Source organism: Eptatretus burgeri, chromosome 3 (assembly GCF_056783735.1).
Source record: "Eptatretus burgeri isolate ZD-2024b chromosome 3, Ebu_testis_v1, whole genome shotgun sequence".
Classification (NCBI taxonomy): Eukaryota; Metazoa; Chordata; class Myxini; order Myxiniformes; family Myxinidae; genus Eptatretus; species Eptatretus burgeri.
In genome coordinates this window covers 29,515,107-29,530,356 of record NC_140963.1, presented here as the reverse complement: position 1 = coordinate 29,530,356, position 15,250 = coordinate 29,515,107, and the positions used below count along the sequence as shown (strand labels likewise).

General features: G+C 43.8%; 1 protein-coding gene across 5 annotated transcripts in view; it reads right to left on the bottom strand.

The window, feature by feature from the left end:
* The window catches only part of LOC147029615 (insulin-like growth factor 2 mRNA-binding protein 3), a 316,214-nt gene that overhangs the window by 191,085 nt on the left and 109,879 nt on the right, over positions 1 to 15,250 (bottom strand). The window contains exon 1 of one of the 5 annotated variants that reach the window (XM_085872800.1): positions 11,803 to 11,927. The exons of the other annotated variants lie outside the window; for them this stretch is intronic. Within the exon in view, the coding sequence (XP_085728926.1) occupies positions 11,803 to 11,912 (110 nt within the window). The 5' untranslated portion in view covers positions 11,913 to 11,927. Of the gene's footprint in view, positions 1 to 11,802; positions 11,928 to 15,250 lie in introns of those variants that run through there. 5 annotated transcript variants of the gene reach the window in all.

Genomic DNA, 15,250 nt, shown 5'->3' with positions numbered 1-15,250 from the left:
GTTTTACAGGAACTAAACCTTAATTATTAATGTTGATCTCTAATTATGATTCAACTAACGCTCAAATAAGTACCATTTGTTCATTGAAATCCAGCAAAAGTACTGTCTCCAGTGACAGGAAAAGCAAATAAAAGTATCCCTCCCCAGTGATGGGAAAAGTTGAAGTGAATCCACAGTTTAAATGATTTCATGGACTTTAAGGTTAACTGTGTTGCACTGTTGCAGTTAAAGCTCTGAGCTACATATACCGCCCACCATGAAATGGTGGTGCAACACCAGGCAGCAGAGGTTGGATTTGTCTTTGAAAAAAGAAAAAAAGAAAAAAAAGAGAGAGTCCCCCAAGCTGTACCGCCAGAGATTGGTGTCCATCAATTAGTGTTTTGGAACCAAATGTAATCTCACATCAAGAAACTGATTTTCAGGGTTTGACTTTTCTTTATGGAAATCAATAACATTTTTATCAATAGAAAATCCATTGCATTATTTTGCAGACAACTCTACTCTGTGCAAGATAGTTCCACACCCCTCAGATGAGTTCCACACCCCTCAGCAAAGCAGGCTAAAATAAGAAGCTAATTATGTACCTGGAGCATACCTTTGAGTGCACGAAGGGCCAAAATTCTCATTTTGTTCCTCTATAAGGCTCAGCAGACAAATCCCCAAATACAGTCTTCAAAAAGTATTCACACCCCTTGACTTTTGTCACATTTGTTGTCACCGATCCACACAAAATACCCCATAATGACAAAGTGAAAACGAGTTTTTAGAAATGTTTACAAATTAATTAAAATAGAAAACCTGAAATGTCTGGCATCAATAAGTATTCAACTCCTTTGATAAAATTGAGAGGAGGCATAGATCTGGGGAAGGGTATAAAACAATTTATAGTGTTGAAAGTTCCCAACAGCACAGTGAGGTCCATCATTAGAAAATGGAAAGAATATGGAACGACCCAGACTCTTCCTTGTGCTGGCCATCTGACCAAACTGAACAACAGGGCAAGACAGACCTTGGTCAAGAAGGTGACCAACAACCCAATGACCACTCTGACAGAACTACAGAGTTATTTGGCTGAGATGGGAGAACCTGCCAGAAAGACAACAGTCTCTGGAGAATGCAGCACTTCACAAATCAGGGTTTTATGGGAGAGTGGCCAGACAGAAGCCACTCCTGAGAAAAAGGCACATGACGGCATGCCTGGAGTTTGCAAAAAGGCATTTGAAAGACTTAGAGCATGAAGTAAAAGATTCTGTGACCTGACGAGATGAAAATTGCACTCTTTGGCCTGAATGCAAAGCACTACATCCAGCAGAAACCGAGCCCAGCTCATCACTGATCTAACACCACCCCCACCGTGAAGCATGGTGGTAGCAGCATCATGCTATGGGGATGCTTTTCAGTGGCAGGGGGACTGGGAGACTTGTAAGGATAGAGGGAACAATTAATGGAGCCAAACACAGGCAAATCCTTGAGGAGAACCTGCTTCAGAGTGCAAAAGACTGTGGTGAAGATTTACGTTCCAACAGGACAATGACCCCAAGCATATAGTCAAAGCAACACTGGAATGGCTTCTGATCAAGAACATGAAAGTCCTTCAGTGGCACAGCAAAAGCTGAGACTTGAATCCCTTTGAGAATCTGATGAAAGACTTGAATATTGCTGTTCACTGATGCTCCCGATCCAACTTGACAAGCATGAGCAAATCTGCAAGGAAGATTGGGAGAAAATCCCTACATCCAGATGTGCAAAGCTGATAACCAAGAAAACTCGAAGCTGTAATCACTGTCAAAGGCACTTCTACAAAGTATTGACTCAGGGGGTTGAATACATATTAATCCAAGACATTTCAGCTTTTCACTTTCAGATAATGCTTTTTTAATTCAAAAAACATGTTTTCACTTTGTCATTATGGGGTATTTTATGCAGTTCAGTGACAAAAAATTTAAATTTAATCCATTTTAAATTCAGGCTTTAACACAACAAAATGTGACAAAACTCGAAGGGTGTGAATACTTTCTGAAGGCACTGTATACAGTGGAGAGAACAAGTATTTGATACACTGCCGATTTTGCAGGTTTTCCCCACTTACAAAGCACGTAGAGGTCTGTAATTTTTATCAAAGGTACACTTCAACTGTGAAAGATGGAATCTAAAACAAAAATCCTGAAAATCACATTGTATGATTTTAAAATAATTAATTTGCATTTTATTGCATGAAATAAGTATTTGATCACCTACCAAGCAGTAAGAATTCCGGCTCTCACAGACCTGTTAGTTTTGTCTTTAAGAAGCCCTCCCATTCTCCACTCATTACCTGTATTAACTGCACCTGTTTGAACTCGTTATCTGCATAAAAGACAGCTGTCCACACTCAATCAATCAGACTCCAACCTCTCCACAATGGGCAAGACCAGAGAGCTGTCTAAGGACATCAGGGACAAAATTGTAGACTTGCACAAGGCTGGGATGGGCTTCCGGATAATAGGCAAGCCGCTTGGTGAGAAGGCAACAACTAACAACTATTGGCGAAATTATTAGAAAATCGAAGAAGTTCAAGATAACAGTCAATCTCCCTCGGTCTGGGGCTCCATGCAAGATCTCACCTCGTGGAGCCTCAATGATCGTGAGAAAGGTGAGGGATCAGCCCAGAAGTACATGGCAGAACCTGGTCAATGACCTGAAGAGAGCTGGGACCACAGTATCAAAGAAAACCATAAGTAACACACTACGCCGTCATGGATTAAAATCCTGCAGCACACGCAAGGTTCCTCTACTCAAGCCAGCGCATGTCCAAGCCCATCTGAAGTTTGCCAATGACCATCTGGATGATCCAGAGGAGGAATGGGAGAAGGTCATGTGGTCTGAGACCAAAATAGAGCTTTTTGGTTTAAACTCCACTCACCATGTTTGGAGGAAGAAGAAGGATGAGTACAACCCCAAGAACACCATCCCAACCATGAAGCATGGAGGTGGAAACACCATTCTTTGGGGATGCTTTTCTGCAAAGGGGACAGGACGACTGCAACGTATTGAGGGGAGGATGGATGGGGCCATGCATCTTGGTCAACAACCTCCTTCCCTCAACAAGAGCATTGAAAATGGGGCATGGCTGGGTCTTAAAGCATGACAACGACCCGAAACACACAGCCAGGGCAACTAAGGAGTGGCTCCGTAAGAAGCATCTCAAGGTCCTGGAGTGGCCTAGCCAGTCTCCAGATCTGAACCCAATAGAAAATCTTTGGAGGGAGCTGAAAGTCTGTGTTGCCCAGCGACAGCCCCAAAACCTGAAGGATCTGGAGAAGATCTTCATGGAGGAGTGGGCCAAAATCCCTGCTGCAGTCTGTGCAAACCTGGTTAAGAACTACAGGAAACGTCTGATCTCTGTCATTGCAAACAAAGGTTTCTGTACTAAATATTAAGTTCTGTCTTGCTGATGTATCAAATACTTATTTCATGCAATAAAATGCAAATTAATTATTTAAAAATCATAGTGATTTTCAGGATTTTTGTTTTAGATTCCGTCTTTCACAGTTGAAGTGTACCTATGATAAAAATTACAGACCTCTACTGCTTTGTAAGTGGGAAAACCTGCAAAATCGGCAGTGTATCAAATACTTGTTCTCCACACTGTATGTCCATTTCTGTGGTTCACCTTAGAAAGGGAGAATCTCTGGAGCTCCTGCACCTCATTATCAGCTATAAGCTGTCTTGGGCTGATCACATCTCAAAGCTGGCCTGTAAAGCTCGCCATTCCTTGTAATTAATTATCTACAGGCCAAGTCCTTCCTCTGCCATTCTCAGCTTATGACAGTGGACAAAGCCTTCATCAGGAACATCATGGAATAAAACTCCCTATTGTGGATTGGTGCTGCTGATTTTCCCCCAACTTGCTCCATTTTTAATCCTCTGTGTCATTTGAATCTCACATCAGGAAGCTGAGTTTTGGGGTGTGATTTCTGCTCAACATAGGCACATTGGTTGCCTAGCGTTTGTTTTTACCAAGCTCTATTTTCATCTTGCTCTTCCTACCCTCTCACCTCTCCACTCAGCACCTGCCCCTCTGGGTCAGAAGCATTCTGCCAGAAGCCTATGCTTGTTGCCTTACCCCCAAGTCAAATCTCAATCCTGAGCTTCAATCCTTCATTGCCGACTTTTATCACCTCTGAAAATGTCTTCCTGAAGCTGTTGCCAGACGCATTTCTCTCCACACCTTCATGTCTGCCTCCCCCAACACCATCTCATAGTCTCTTCTATTCTTCCCCAGCGCACGTAGTGCAATTGGTTCACTCTCTGTGACAGACGTCAGTATATGATCGAGGAACGATTGTATTTTTCAGCATACAAGTCAATGTGGAGTACAAATGCAATTGGCTAATTTCCCCATTTTTCTTTCCTTTATTCAAAGATAAATCGATTTGGCGTACAAGACTAAGCTACGTTAACTGCGGTAGTTAGCAAAACAAACAGTTTGGCTTTGAAATTGGCAACTTGTACGGAATCTCATCCTGAGCAGATGCAGTCTTAGGTAATTTCTTCAGTCTGTCAAACAAAATTGAAAGACATTCCAAATCGGAAAGTTATTGTTTTTAGGGACATCATAAAGGCCAACAGGCATGAAGAACTAATTTAATATGTTTAAACGTACAGACTTTAAAACTTGTATTTTATTTTATTTTAATTATACATTTGAAAATTGGAGAACACAAATCGCCTTATTTACACTTCCAAAAACCGTCACTTTAGTAGTACTTGGGTAAAATGTTTTGCCGTCTCAACCAATCAAATTTACCACGTGCTCCACGGGCAGAGTAACAGCAATATTCAGACAAAAATGGCGGCGCCTAGCAATACAACGACAGAGCTAACTTCATCCAAAATTTCGGTTTGTTTAAGTACTGCTTAAATGCATCTTTATTCTCTCAAAGATCATTGCAAAATCAGCACTTCCTCCAAGAAGAGGTGGCAGAAGGTTCCGCTCTGCACGATTCCATTTGACCCATTGGCTTTGCATGGTTGCCATCACTCCTGTTACTGAGAGTTCACGAACAAAGCTAATATGGATCATGCTCAATAACACAAAAGCAAGAGTGGAAAAGACCCTTCCCATGTCATTTTTCTCAAGACTGTGGGGTAAGGTGTTCCAGGAACTCTTAAGTTATCAGTGTTTGTTCAGATGTATCCACTTTGCCCCACTTTGTGGACCCTTTGCTTGGTTATTCTACCCTTTGACATACTTCAACAGCCCTGAACAAGGTATAGCAATAGTCCAGTTAAGTACAATAATCCAACTAAAGAGTTTTACCAACTTAAATTATCCAACTACCAAAGGTACCCGACAGTGTGAGATTAAATCTCACACTCTCACTATGTCTCTACGAAAGGACCGTTTACAAAACCCCCCCCCCCCCATCCACTTTCTCAACAATCCTCTGGAAGAAGTCTTTTCTTTCAAGCTTCTAGGTCTTACTATCTGCCATGACCTTTCCTGGGAAAGTCACATTTCCAACCTCGCCTCAAAAGCCAGTCGCCGACTGGGAATCCTCCGTCGTGCTAAGTCCTTCCTCGGCCCTCTTGAGCTCCTTACCACTTACAAAGCTTTTGTCCGTAGCCTGATGGAGTACTGCTCTCCCCTCTGGGCTGGTGCTCCTGCCTCCCACCTTTCTCGGCTTAACGCTGTCGAAACCAGGGCATTTAAGATCATCGGCATCTCCCGCAATGAAGCTGAGTCTTTGGGCCTCTCACTCAATCACCGCAGGTTGGTCGGTGGTCTTTCTGTCTTCTACCGACTCCTCTCCAGCCTTGCCCCCCTGCTCTCTCTGCGATTTGTCCCCACCACATTTCCACAGGGCGCTCAAGGTCCGCCAACAACCCCCTTCTGGTAAAACTACCAAAATCACGAATCACTGCTCATCTTCACTCTTTCATTCCTCTTTTTTCCCGCCTTTGGAATAAACTTCCTCACTCTATTCTTTCCCATTCTTCCCTCCAGGCTTTCAAAACAGCTGTTCACCACCACCTCTTATCTTCCCCCATCCAAATCCTCGATCTTTTCTACCCCCGATAATCCACCCAAGCCCACTTCCTTCATTTCTCCTGCTTTCCTTCCTGAAAGTCCCTGAAATGTCCATCTTCTCTTCGCCATGTTCCCAGTCCCATCCCCATCCCTCTCCCTTCCACAGTTCACCTAATGTGTCTGTTCCCCACTGTTTTGTCCCTTCCACTCCCGCCCCTCTTGTCTCATGCCTCCTTGCTGTGAGTTGTGTGTTTGCTCTCATACGAGCCTCGACAAGGTATACAAAAAAAAAACAAAAAAAAAACCCTGGTCTTCTCCCACATCCCATCGCTTTCCCTGCCTCCTCCCACCCACCTCATCGCACCATCTCCCAACTTCCTCCCACCCACCACTTCTTCCCTCTGGACTCTAACCCTACCCCTTCCCACCCCACCCATTCCCCTCACTCCTCCCCCCCCCTCCCTTCTCGTCTACCCTCCCACACCACCTCCATCCCTCCAGACGAGCACCCCACCCCTACCCCTCCCTCCGACCACCCCACCCCTTCCCCTCCCTCCGACCACCCCACCCCTTCCCCTCCCTCCGACCACCCCACCCCTTCCCCTCCCTCCGACCACCCCACCCCTTCCCCTCCCTCCGACCACCCCACCCCTTCCCCTCCCTCCGACCACAAAATAATTTTCACAGGGTGTATATTTGGAGAAGTTAGCAAAGGTGATAACCTCTTTTTACAAACTCTTATTTCACCCTTGAGAGTTATGTCGTCAAATGAGCAGTAAAGTTACCTTTAAATCGATGCATCAGTTGTTTTTCTACTATTTTCGGTTTTTGAATAATTAGCAATTAGCGCTTTTGAGAGGTCACGTGACCCACTCCTTCGCTGAACCTAATGCAGTATTTGGTATTCCATTTGATGATGTTTGTACCATATCCTGATGCTGTGTGGCCTGTGCCTCCCCACTGATGGACCTCTGGGAGATTGTACCTGTTGAGTAACTGCTGATATCTGTCAGTCCGGGTTCTTCCCGACATCTGTTCTTTTCACACTTTCTACTTTTTCACATTTCTCTTTATTCTAATTCTTGCTTTTTCTTTTCTTTTACCTCTGCCACCGAAGGTGGTACAAGGATATATTTTCACCCGTCTGTCTGTCTGCAGAAAGCCTGGTGTTGGCTTAGTGGTTGGGATGGTGGCTTGGGATCCCAGGGTCCTGAGTTCAAGCCCCGTTGGCTGCTGAATTAACACCAGGGGGTTGACTCAGCCTGTCATCCTTCCGAGGTTGGCGAAATGAGTGCCAGTGTACTGGTCCCGGTGTATGCCCCGGTTAGAATAGGTGTACCATATCCCTGTGTGTCGTAAGAGGCGATCAGGGTTGGCGTCAGGAAGGGCATCCGGCCATAAAACATTGCCTCAAGAAAAAGCCAAACCCCTGCACAGCAGGGAAAAATGGCTGTAAAAACGGTCATTATTGTTATTATTTTGTCTGTCTGCAGGATATCTCAAAAAGTTGTGGACATGTTCGGTGTGTGACAAGGACGAACCAATTAGATGTTGGTGAAGATCCAGATCCGGATCTGGATGTGGCTGCTTGGATTTTTTTTTTTTTTAATGATTCTTCACCATTGAGAGATCGGGCCAAAAATGATATGTAGCACGACATCTCAAAAAGTTGCAGACTGATTTGGATGAACCATGGTAGACACATTGGGTGTGTGACAAGGAAGGATTGATTCGATTTTGGTGAAGATCCGAATACGATAATTATTTAATTTTTGAATCGATTCTTCACCATTGAGAGATGGGGCCAAAAACGATATATAGCATGACATTTCAAAAATGTATTGGGCCCGATATGTTCACCTGGATCAGGCATTGTATGGTGAAGGTAGGGGCTCTCCCGAGTGACCTAGTTTACTCTATTTCTCTTTCTTTGTCTATCTGTCCAGGGAGAAGTGAATTCTTGCAGAAAGTTTTCTGTGAGGCTCACTTGGCTGCACCTGGATGGTTTTGAGGGTAGAAGAGCAGCAGCTGAAACCCAAATCCTATCCAGGTTCTTCCTGATGACTCCATCTTTGCTCTTATTCTGGTTCCTTCTGGAAAACTCTAATGCAGTATTTGGTCTCCCACTTGATTGCCGATCATTACAACGTCTCAATTATTAACAGTTATTTTTCACATCTGATACCATATTTGTCACTGACAGTGAATAAAGCATTTTTAAACATGTTTGAAAATATATACAATTAAAATAAAACCCGCTTTCGATTCCAACCAAGCTCTAACTTTGCTCGTCGCCTCGAACTTGCCACGCGCCATGTCAAAATCTGCCCTCTAAGGGATGAATTAATTGATATGGCTGGAATAAATCATGGTCCAAATGTTTAATATCTTCGTTGCCATGTAATGAATCGAGGGTGTATTCAGTTACCAAGTTTCTTGTGGAGCATTCGCAAAGTGGCTTCAGCACTCAAACAAGCAATCCATTCAAAACCGTTGATAAGGAACGGCTGGCTTGGCAAGCACTAGCTAGTTGCTTGGTAGCTGAACACATTGCTGACCATCTTGAGCGACAGCGATATAGTGTTATGAATCTGGAAACCATTCGCATTCACACATACAGTTGACCCAACTTTGACTCTCCTGGTCGTCGGTCATCATTCGTAGGATCCTGGCTGCGCTCGATGGATTCTGCTTCGTGGGTTCGAGTCCCACCGTGGTGGGTTGCGCTGGAGCGCTCGAGCTGGGGATCCCCGTTCCCGTCCACGGACTCCGAGCTCCACAAGTGCGAGTCGGTAAAACTGCATGAGGCGGCCAGGTACCCAACCAGACTCTGACCCCCAGCTTGCCTATCCTCCGTGGCTGGAGGGTCCAATAAAGGCCAGCCGGCTCTTTCTTTTTGGGTGTGTGTGTGTCTGTGTGTGGCGCCAGTCTGTAAGTAAAACTGTTAAGTGACTGCCATTGTACATTTGCCAACATTTATATTTGTGATTAAGTGTGCTCTGTTTCCCTCCCTATTGCAAATAAATAACTGTTAAATGTTCCAGTTCGTTGTCTGTTTTCTTTCATTGACCCTGTATGGTTCGGGTTTGAGAATTAGGGAGGCCGATTGTGCCGTAAATTGTTATTTGGACCGGCGCGGCTTTGGTAATTCCCGCTCCGTTACGCCGGATCCGAGTCAGTAACAGCGACTCGGTTCAGACAAAGCCAGCCGAGGGTGTGGCTTCCCCGGTAGCTTGACTACGCGGCTAATTAGGTAATTTGGAATGGGACAAAAAGATCCTAACCGCGAGGTCCAAATATTGGCATCCATGGTCATTAAGTGACCTGTCGACTTCAGAGTCATCCGGAGTGACGACCTTCAATTCCGGGTGTTCGGAGGGGAGATGGCCCAACTGCACCATCTGAACCCGGCAACTACAACAATAGTACATACAAAACGCCGACAAAAGGACAGTTTTTTTTGTTTTTTTTTTCATTAAAGACTTCAAATATTAATCAAGATTTTTTTTTTGTAGTGAAAACGTACCTTGCTCAGTTTTCAGCACGTTGTTTTCGTTTTTAAAATGCACATAAACTCTGAGGTGATGTTGATTTCTACAGAAGTGGACGTGTATATTTCATATTCCTTTAAAGTGTACGTATACTTACATAGCTTCTTTAACGTGTACATATACATAACTTCTAAAAGATGTAATAAATATGTCTTGGGAATTTCTCCGGCCTACTGACTAATTACGTACGCAGGCATTTCACTACCAAGCCGATTTTCATCACCTATAATGTTTATTTACTTCATCTAACATGTGAATTACATGTCCATCAGTTTGTGTCTAAGCCTTGAAAAGTCAGACAAAAATCAAATTTTTTTTATTTTATTAAAGACCACTAATTTCTTTCCTTTGCATTATGAGAACGTACCTGCATTGGCGGTGCATATGAGATGGCTGCCGCGATTGCTTCAAACAAAACATGCATTACCCCGTTTCCCCGACACGAGTTGTAATCAAAACGTACCTTTATTTCCTCAAAACGGAACCTTCATTTAATGATAGAAGACGCATTGTTCAGTTTTCAAATGTACATCAGATGCCGATGCGGTATGTTCCAAGACGAGGTATTTTTGATTCGGCCAAAACAAGACTGAGGATTAAGACCACTGAAAGGTGAACGGCAGCTGACCAAGGGTAAGCATCTTTTGGTTTTTCATGATGAGAGCACCCTGTCAATTATCTTCAAAAAGGAGTGTTTAAATTTACTCAAATACCCAGTTTTCATTCATGCACTCCATTGGAGTTCCGTTCATGGTTTTGGAGTTATGGAGGAGACACACTGACTCTGTGTCAGTTGTCAGCATCAGCATTTGACACACAAACACAAACACAAAGACAAACACACATTATTATAGATTACTTGGGGAAAAACATTTTATTTAACCCAAAGTTGGAACAATGTGGAGAATTTACTAAATGTTTGAAACTAGTCTGGATAAAAGTTGTCTTGGGAGATCATTGAAATAAATAAATAAAATACAAGACTCACTTGTGCGATTAATCATTTTAAGTCGATGATGCAACTTCATCGTGAAATATCTATCCCCTTTTATTGGTCGAGCAAATTATATTATTTGGGGCAGGAGATATGGGGAGGGGTTTCATTTGATCAAATGAGTCAGAAGAGTTAACTTTTGAGTCAGGAATATCGTTTAATGGGTAGCAATTTTGGGGGTCTTTATTTGATATCTGCACATTATGTGGGAAATAAGTTGTCACAACAGAACAATTCCAAGAAGTGTTTTTATTGAAGGTTTCCTTTCATGAATAGGGGATTTTTATTTCAAGTCAACACCAAGAAAGAGATTTCCCATAAAGAATAAGGCAAAACAGTTTGGGAATGTTGCGTTTAAGCAACTTTTACAAGTATAGATCATTTATTATGAGTAGTAGGAAGAGGAGGATGTAAAATAATGGTATTTTATTTATAAAATAACTAAGAATTTTATCGTCGACTTTCATCCATTTATTTAAATTCCTCATCGTATATCTATGCGGATCCTTGTTGAACATCTCCTTTGGAAATTTGAACTGGATATTGAAAATTTAGAATACAGTAATTTCAAACTATTTTCAGTGAAATTTTTTTTTACTTAATGTGAACAAATGCCCAAAGCATTCGATTTCATTGTCCATTATATATTCTAAGCAAGAAGAAGAAAAGAAAAAAAATTATCGTCTCAATGTAACGATCAAAAACAAATTCCTGGGTCATTGAGAAAGGAAATGTATCTCGCACTCAACAAGACCAAAACAGACAACTTTTAGCAAGCACAATGTTCCTTTAGAGATTTTTGGAAGTTCAATTTTTCATTTTCTGCTTACATTTGCACCACTCCCTCCCGCCTCCAACTCCCCTACCTACCCACCCCTCAAGCACACCTTATTCGTTCACTCTCAAAAAAAAAATCACTCAAGATGCATTGTTAAACAATCATGTTCCAACTTTTATGTTGTAACGCTTGCTGTCACCCAACTGGCTGCTCCCCAAACCCAGTATCAGGTACATCTGCCACACCAGAGGTCGGAAATTTGAGTCACGTGGCAAAACAAAAACAATGATCCAGTGATACTGTAGAAAGCATTTTTGGTAAACAGTGGGTAGCAGATTATACGCTGATGAAAATTTTAAAATGCACACATATTTAAATCATATTACAAGTAGGCTGCAATCTAATCACCAAAGCACTATAATCAGTGGTAAACCAGCTGAGAAATTCACCTTAGAATAATTACTCAGTCTCCCGGTAGATTTGTAACAAACCCTGGACTTGGTGCCAACAGCAGGGAAAACCCACTGCCACAGCCACAGCACAGAGTTCCTGACATGGGGTAGCCAGTGAGGTCATGTTGCAAAACACGTGCATGTAAAAGGGTTTTGGACGTTGGGGGTAGGAGTTTCCAGAAGAAACTACAGTGGTGGCAGCCAATCAGCTGCCATAAATGCAATCGCGTAAACAACTTCGATCTCACGATGGCACAGGCCCACACAAGCGGGGGTTCTGCACCAGCTCGCATTACGAGCAGTTTCTTTTTATTTCTTTAAGCAATCAGACTTGCAAAAAAAAAAAAAGCTTTGGCCTTTCATTCCTTTAAAATGAGTCACTGTCACAGGAATCATGTGCATAAAAAGGCTCTGGGAAACACAACACTTTTGGGCACAACTGCTTGTGGGGAAATCACCTGAGCATCAAAGACTGGGTGAAGCGAACCGAAAGGTCACAGTGCACGATTACAACTGTGTCACTTAAATTTTTCCCAGCTTCTCGGTTAGCTGCATTAGCATTAATCCTCATTAGCTTCAATCCCTCAAATATGTTGCGAATGCAAAAAAACTGAATATCATGATTTTAGGTTCAACTGTCACTCATATGAGTCACAAAATTCCAACCATTGGCATCACGTGCTCCAAACCTCATGGTTTTAAGAAACAGACTGGATCGACCAGAACAACAACAGCAGCAGCAGCAGGCCCGAAGGAGAATGGCAAAGCAAGCTACTCAGTAACACATGGGAAGCACAATGTTTCAAATACGGCCCGAGATCACACCCTGACCACAAATTAGAACTTTTTCCTTCCTCCTGCATAAGTAGGTACATGTTGTGACACATCCTTCCTTCGATGTCCACCATTTAAACGAGATGAAGACAAGGAGTGTGCAAAAATCATGCCAAATCACAAGCCAGTAGAAAGAGAAGCGAAATCCAATACAAACCATTTATATACTCAACAGATACTGTATGTGTAGTTGACAACTGTAAAGGTAATCATGACTAGACTACATTTAACAATTGTTATCAACAATGTACAGCACTGCAAAGCGATGGCACTGCCGAAAGAGTCTCCTTAGCAAGGGTTATGCTGTGTGGTTTACTGTTGCCTTCCCAGCTATCATTGCAGGCAGGAATTTGGAATTTGTTCAGGATGCCAGCGATCTCACCTACTCTTCGCAAAAGACACAAAGATCTTTAACATCCACCAATAACCTGCGCTGGCAGACAGCTCCTCTGGATTAACATCCTTCAGATAGATGTGCAAACAATGATGCATCGCCGTGTGAGTGAAACATCAGGGTGACAGTTTATAGTCGGGTTGAGATTCGAACAATGGACAGTGAGTGCATTGAGGTAGATAAGCTATCAGCCCAAATTTAAGAATTTATTATTTTGAGGTGTCAGCCCAAATTTAAGAACATAAAATCAAATTATTTTAGATTTGCATAGATCTCCAAATGTTGAATACAAATAACTTTCTTATGCAGTATCCAGAAGTTGGGAAACAATTCCATCAAGGCAAGGAAAATATATTACAGTTGGTCCAAAAAGTTACTGAGCACCAACTGTAGGTCTCACAGTACATTAGATCTCTCATGTAACAAGGAGGGTGTGTCATTTATTACAACTTTCATGTTGCAAGGTTTATGATATTGAATACACAACCTCAAATGATCAATACCAGAAGTACCACCTCCCTATCGACCGGCCAGGGAGTTATGTTATTATCCGAACGAGCAAATACACCCTGTCGCTTCAGTGCCGAGGGAATAAAGAGGTGGGGGGGGGGGAGATAGGAGGGAGGTCAGGGAAAGAGAGTAAGAGAGGAGAGAGGGATGGGAGAGAGATGAGTGGAAGAGAGAGAGGAGGCAGGAGGAAGGGGAAGCCAGCAAGGGGCAAAGAGCGAGGAAGGGGGGAGGGGAGGGGGAGGTGGGGAGAGCTATGCCTCACCAAGTGATGCCATGCACTGCGGGAGGGGAGGGGCGAGGAGGTGGTGTGAGAGAGTGAGTGAGAGTGAGGGAGTGGCAGACAGTGAGAGTGAGAGACAGTGAGTGTGGGAGTGAGAGAGTGTGGAGAGACAGAGACAGAGAGAGTGTGGAGAGACAGAGACAGAGAGAGTGTGGAGAGACAGAGACAGAGAGAGTGTGGAGAGACAGAGACAGAGAGAGTGTGGAGAGACAGAGACAGAGAGAGTGTGGAGAGACAGAGACAGAGAGAGTGTGGAGAGACAGAGACAGAGAGAGAGTGTAGAGAGACAGAGACAGAGAGAGAGAGAGAGTGTGGAGAGACAGAGACAGAGAGAGTGTGGAGAGACAGAGAGAGTGTGGAGAGACAGAGAGAGTGTGGAGAGACAGAGAGAGTGTGGAGAGACAGAGAGAGTGTGGAGAGACAGAGAGAGTGTGGAGAGACAGAGAGAGTGTGGAGAGACAGAGAGAGTGTGGAGAGACAGAGAGAGTGGGGAGAGACAGAGAGTGTGGAGAGACAGAGAGAGTGTGGAGAGACAGAGAGAGTGTGGAGAGACAGAGAGAGTGTGGAGAGACAGAGAGAGTGTGGAGAGACAGAGAGAGTGTGGAGAGACAGAGAGAGTGTGGAGAGACAGAGACAGTGTGGAGAGACAGAGACAGTGTGGAGAGACAGAGACAGAGACAGAGAGAGTGTGGAGAGACAGAGACAGTGTGGAGAGACAGAGAGAGTGTGGAGAGACAGAGACAGTGTGGAGAGACAGAGAGTGTGGAGAGACAGAGACAGTGTGGAGAGACAGAGAGAGTGTGGAGAGACAGAGACAGTGTGGAGAGACAGAGAGAGTGTGGAGAGACAGAGACAGAGACAGAGAGAGTGTGGAGAGACAGAGACAGTGTGGAGAGACAGAGAGAGTGTGGAGAGACAGAGACAGTGTGGAGAGACAGAGAGAGTGTGGAGAGACAGAGACAGTGTGGAGAGACAGAGAGAGTGTGGAGAGACAGAGACAGTGTGGAGAGACAGAGAGAGTGTGGAGAGACAGAGACAGAGACAGAGAGAGTGTGGAGAGACAGAGACAGTGTGGAGAGACAGAGAGAGTGTGGAGAGACAGAGACAGTGTGGAGAGACAGAGAGAGTGTGGAGAGACAGAGACAGAGACAGAGAGAGTGTAGTGTGGAGAGACAGAGACAGAGACAGAGAGAGTGTAGTGTGGAGAGACAGAGACAGAGACAGAGAGAGTGTAGTGTGGAGAGACAGAGACAGAGACAGAGAGAGTGTAGTGTGGAGAGACAGAGACAGAGACAGAGAGAGTGTAGTGTGGAGAGACAGAGACAGAGACAGAGAGAGTGTAGTGTGGAGAGACAGAGACAGAGACAGAGACAGAGAGAGTGTGGAGAGACAGAGACAGAGACAGAGACAGAGAGAGTGTGGAGAGACAGAGACAGAGACAGAG